The 6000-nt window shown below is 40.5% G+C and overlaps 1 protein-coding gene across 2 annotated transcripts in view; it reads left to right on the forward strand.

The window, feature by feature from the left end:
* BEND4 (BEN domain containing 4) overlaps window positions 1-5641 on the forward strand; it is a 30649-nt gene extending 25008 nt beyond the window's left edge. The window contains exons 4-6 of one of the 2 annotated variants that reach the window (XM_057407528.1): window positions 488-728; window positions 3888-4422; window positions 4468-5641. In XM_057407528.1, coding sequence (XP_057263511.1) covers window positions 488-728; window positions 3888-4105 — 459 coding nt within the window. In that variant the 3' untranslated portion in view covers window positions 4106-4422; window positions 4468-5641. Of the gene's footprint in view, window positions 1-487; window positions 729-3887; window positions 4423-4467 lie in introns of those variants that run through there. The other variant, XM_057407529.1, reaches the window with a different exon arrangement.
* Window positions 5642-6000: the final 359 nt, after the last annotated feature.

The following is a 6000-nucleotide window of genomic DNA, read 5'->3' on the forward strand; positions in this document are numbered from 1 at the left end:
TCCTTTATTTATTTTCTTTACATTTTTCACAGTAACATAACTGCTGTCAAGTTTCAGGTGTGTTCTACAGAAGTAATAAATTTATTATAAAAATAGACTAAAAGAGTCACCTCTGAAGTAAACTGTCAGCTGCAATGAAGTGATCTATTTGATCACTCTCTTCAAAGACCCTTTTTACGCATTTTAACAGATTAAGAAGAAAGTTGATACTTAAATAGATATCCAGTCACTGATTCTTAACTCTTTTTAACCTGCTTGTTAAAGTGGAAATTACCAATAGCTACCTCGCAAAGTGTATTCCTTGTGTCTCACCAAATTTGAGTTCTAGAAAATGGAAATGTAATTTTAAGAGTACTCATCTCAGTAACAGCAATTACGTGTTCACTTCAGGATGTGTTTTACTGTCAGTATCGCAGCATATTTTTTATTGCTACCAACATCTTATTTGCCTTGTAAAATAAGCAATGGAAATATTTCACTTTTTCAGGGGAGCAAGCAGTTGCTGAACAACTACCCTGTCTACATCACTAGTAAACAGTGGGATGAGGCTGTAAATTCTTCCAAGAAAGATGGACGACGGCTCCTTCGCTATCTCATCAGATTTGTTTTCACAACCGATGAGCTTAAGTACTCATGCGGCCTTGGAAAAAGGAAAAGGTCAGTGCAGTCAGGAGAGACAGGTCCTGAAAGACGTCCTCTGGATCCAGTAAAAGTAACATGTCTCAGAGGTACTGCATCTTTTCGCTCAGTGTCCACCATATGTGATCTCATTTCACCACATGGGCTCTGGCTGAGTAGAAGCATTGGGCTGACAGCTGCAGAACTAGAAGGGGTTTCACAGACAGGTGACAAGCAGCCAGAAACCCTCCACTTCTTTTTTTATACATACATACATATACGTATGTATGTATTATATATGTGTTGGGCTATTTTTTAATGGAAGAAAATGGGGCTGCTTATTTGAGAGAGGGAACAAATACAAGGGCACATGATACTGATACACTTAAAACAGCAAAGAAGAAAAATCATACAATACTGATTACACTCTTTTATAGTAAACCAACAGGGCATTCTTTAGGAGAGATATACACCAAATGAACCAAAGGGATATTGATAGGCTAATTCACTGTAAGCATAGGCCACAGTGCATCATTGGAGTTGAAAGCTAACCGAGTTTCTGTAGAGCCGAGAATGTCTACAGGTTAATTACATAGAGTGTGAACACATGCATTGTCAAGGATTTAACTTCTTTTTTGGAGTACTGATGCAAAGTTGACTGGAAAAGTTAGGGAACAACTTTGTCACATGTATAGCCTGAAAAGGAGGAGGAGCTTCACAAGCATTTCACAATGTCCAAGAGTGAGAATGCTGGACAATACAGAGAAAGGGCTCAGAATGAGAAGAATTACCTGTTGTGGCAGTTCACACTGTGGTTTCTAAAATTGTTCAAAAGGCCTAGTACTGGGCTTTATTATGAAACATACAAAACAGGCCTTTTTAAAGAACAATTTAAAACATTGTAGTAACAGTATCTGCATTTTATAAATGCGTATGCTTAATATTTTGTGAGCACATACACGAAATTTTGATTGAACTGACTTCAAGAATGCTTTACTAATCATTGCAGTGTAAAAAGCTCTATTTCGATCAGCCGATGATAAAAACATCTTTAGTCATCCAGCCGGAGTGGTTATATACATCAGACAGAGCCTCTTCCTGTTTAGGGTAGAAGACTCCAACAAGGCAAAGTTGATAAGACTTGTAGTTGGGGTACGTTGATGTAACCAGGTAATGAACTCAGATTTTACATACAGCCAAATTAGTCAGAGGCTCTTTTTTTTTTTTACGACAAAGGAACCTGTTAACCTGTCACATGATACTCTAACAGACCTTATATTTTATCAGAGCTTAATACAAGGGCAAGTCCATTGCACACCATAATGCACAGAGGTGTGGAAACAAGATTCAGGGTCCCAGAGGTTCTCTTAGAAAATGAAGACTAAATGCAAGTGCATTGACCATTTACTAAATGACTGTAAATTCCACCTAAGAATTTATACAGAACCAGAGTTAATATCCTTTTTTAGCTCTTTCTTCCCCCTGCCTCCCACCAAGACTAACAGTAAATCCACGTGTAGATGGACTTTTGCTTATGGCCACTCCTTTCTGGGGTCCTAGACGTACAGAATGTGCATTATTTACACGTCAGTTCCCTTACTTTGCAGACACTTGAAGAGAAAGCCAAAACTTTCAGTATTTAAGGACGAGTTGAGAAAGCAGAGTAGACAGCTCTCTCCCTTTGGGCTTTCATGCATTGGTGGGAAAACAGCAACTTTCTCTGCTGCCAAGAGTTGGCTAGTGGCTCCTACCCATTTGCAAGCCAAGGTAACAAGTGTCTGACTTGTAATTCTCAGCATGTCCAATTATGCCTTACGCAGTACAAACTGCTTCTCTCTCTGCACTCAGGGTAGTTTAAACATCTATAAACATTTTTAATATATTCCCACAACTGACTGATGTCTGGAATCAGCTTTACAACAGCCTGGCATGCTTAAATTATAGCATTACTTGTTTATGTGGTATTCATTTCCCTGAGAAAAACACCAGTCTGTGGAGCCCCACGTGAATGTAACTAGGTAGGAATTACTATTGCCTGTGTGGATTTCCAGGGAAATAAATTTAAAACTGAGATAGCTATCACTTGCAGACACACTGCTGGAGGAGCTATGCGAAAAATCATATCCTAATTGTCCAACAGATGAGATACCTTGCAGGCACAGGAACTCATGTGAAAGCACAGTATTCCCTGGTCTCAAGATGTGGTGACAGTAATGAAGTTGCCTTATGCCACTTACTATGCTGTTGGCTTGTCCACAGAAGAAAATAGAATTTAAAAATATCCTGGGACACACAACACCACATGAGGGAATAACTGTATTACAGAATAAATAAGAAGCTCAGTTTCCATATGAGGTACAGTGTATCTAATACATCTAATAAGGCACCCTCACATTTCAAATTGTATTTGGATGTTTCAGAGTCCAAATACACCTCTTTGAGCTAAGCCCAGCAGTTACGGCTCCAGAATTGGTAAGGCGCCTTCTGCAAGTTTAGCATATCGCATGTCAAAGAATCTGAAAAATACAGTATGAAAAATGTAATCATCACATACAAATAGCTGTATGTGGAAGCAGCAGCAACTTAAACAGCCAAATTACATGCAGTACAATTCGTTTTCTCCTGCATTGAAAACTATTGCAAGGCTCCCCAAATTAGCCCTTTCATCTCATTTAGCTATTTCTAAGGCCAGTTTATTCTCTGAAAAATAGGTGTCAGATTCAGGAAGATGGAAAGAGGAGGACTTGAAATGAAAGACATTCCAAACAGAAATACCAAATGAAGTAACAGTAGTGACATTTTCAAGCAGACTGGGGGCTACTGCAGCTTGCAGATATTGAAGCAGCCAGCAGAGGGAGCTCATACAGATCCACCAGAGCAATCACCTTCAGGTACAAATACACAACAGGTTTCAAATGAAATAGATCCCAGTTCATATTAGCTTTCACATGTATTGCACACACTGAATCATAGCTGTCACTTCAAATTAGGTTTTATTTATTCCTGCAAGAAGGGATTTAATCTCCAGGTCCCGTGGGTCGCATAATTAGCTCAGGTATAACAGCACATACTACATGTGGAGAAACACACTTGTACACGAATAACATAGGTCCAAGTGGCATTATCATGGCATCCCCCATAAGGCTTTCCTTCTGCTTAAGTAGAGCAGTAATGTCCCCTTTCTTATCTCCCATGAGCTTTCAACACCTGGCCAATAACGGGTGCTGCAAAGACAAGTTGGTTTTTTATCCTTGCATGTTTTCCTGCAGAGTTCATTAGGATGCACTGTACTTCCAACCCAGACTGGTGGATGCCATCCGAAGAGCAAATAAACAAGGTATTCAGTGACGCAGTGGGACATGCTCGTCAAGGGCGTGCGGTGGGGACTTTCCTTCACAATGGAAACTCATATTATGAAGGGACTGACCATCCAGGATCACAGGACGAAGTCTTCAATAGAGGTATGCAAGATGGATCTGGTGATTGATGGCAGTGAGAAGAACCTCCTACAACAGCAGCAGCCACTTAATTTAGGAGAGACTATTTGTTAAACATACTTACCCTGCTGTCATTTAAGAGTCCAAAGCATGTTTGAACACATACCACATACATTTCAGCTTCTCCATCCTAACGTGTCCCAGTTAACAGAAAGAAATCAGTTTCAAGACCAGCTGTATGGGACTTCTCAGTGCCTGTTATTTCCAAATCCTTTGTAGCACCCTCAAAAGGAAATTGCAGTTCCTTTCATCTAGTCCTAGGGGAAAGGTCATTTAAAAACTATAAAGATGTCAAAAAGAAACAGCAGTTAGGTCATTTAAAAACTATAAAGATGTCAAAAAGAAACAGCAGTTACTGTCTCATCTGCCTATTGATAACAAGCCCAGGTCTGAAGCCAGAACAGCTGGGTACAGGTTGCTTTCCCTGAGTAGGGGATGTAAGAACAAGTCTGCACTCTTGTAAAAAAAAAAAAGAAACGGTCTCCCATTTCCTAACAGAAAATAACGTAATTATAAATGCTACCTTAAAATACTACACAAGATGGAAAATTCAGGGACTTCCTTTAGCCAACTCTGCCAGGAAATTAAGCTTCCCATGTAAAACAGCAGTGTTTGTCAACAGCAGAATCCTTCAAAGACCCAGAACAATAATAGCAGGCACTTCTAATAGATAAAAATTGCTTTGTATATCAGATAGACACTATGTATATCTAGATTTCCAGGGGACTAGGGTTGATCATGACAGTTTTCATTAAAATAAGATTGCTAAAACCAAATTGCCATTTCAGAAGACAGGTTTTGCTTTGTCTGTTCCTGTTCTGCAGACATGTAGCTTCAGAGGCTTTAAATTGCCTTTTCTTAGTTTTGCTTTCATTTGTGTTTTATACCCTTTCCTTGAAATAGATGAGGCAATGTGCTGGTCTTAAGAGTCGGATGCTCAACAGCGCATTCAGGGAAGGGTTGGATAAAAGCAGCCTAGCTTAAACTCCTGTTGTAAGTGAACACAGGGTCCAGATTAAGCAAGCTGTTACAAAAAGAGCCATGCTAAAGCAGAATTCACAGTGGTGCACAATGTTGGAAGCAGATACTGACTTTAAAACAAAACAGAAATCAGTCCATTGAAAAACTTAAATTTTAAAGGCTTAGGGGTCCTCTGTCCCTCTAAATTGATGCACTCCAGAAATATGTAATGCCAAAGAAATAAACCCCTTTCCTTTTCATGTTTTCCATCTCCTTACCCTTGTCCGGTGTCTCAGGCCATCAGTGGCATGCTTCCTGGCCTGAACCAGCCCTCCATAAGGCAACATTTCCCCAGTGGCAGGTACAGGGAACTTGTTTTTGGAAAGAAAGTTCACTTTGCTTTTGACTGTCCTTAGTGCTACCTCATCAGCAGCGACTCTCCTGAACACATATCTCATGCTCCCCAGCTTTCCTAACTGCCTTGTGCAAGCCACGAGAGAAGCTACTGATTGCTCCTTTTACCCTTATCCCCTCCCTCCTGCTTTTCTCCCCATGTGCTGGGCAGCACAGGGGTGCCAGCCCCTTCTTCAAATACCAGGAAGGGCCTTTTGGGGTGCAGCACTCCTCTAGTTCCAGCCTGACCATGAATGGAGGACAGAGGTCAGCTCACCCACATAGTAGTTTCTTCTTGACCCCTCTCTCCTCTTTGCCTGCGGTTGTGACTGATCTCTCATAGACAGCCCTCAGGGCATCTTGGGACACAGGCTCCACCATAAATAAGACCTCTCTCAATCAGGATATGCTTTAGGCCCTTAAATGTCCAATACCTCTCAATTCATTTTATTTTTTGGCGATTTTTGATAAGGGGGTTAAAAGGCATGTGCCCGCACCAGAATAACTCATTTATTCTCTGTAAGTGAATGAG

The sequence above is a fragment of the Pezoporus wallicus genome, unplaced genomic scaffold (genome assembly GCF_028554395.1).
Source record: "Pezoporus wallicus isolate ANWC-B61680 ecotype Strahan unplaced genomic scaffold, APGP_CSIRO_Pwel_v1 contig_2492, whole genome shotgun sequence".
Taxonomy (NCBI): domain Eukaryota; kingdom Metazoa; phylum Chordata; class Aves; order Psittaciformes; family Psittacidae; genus Pezoporus; species Pezoporus wallicus.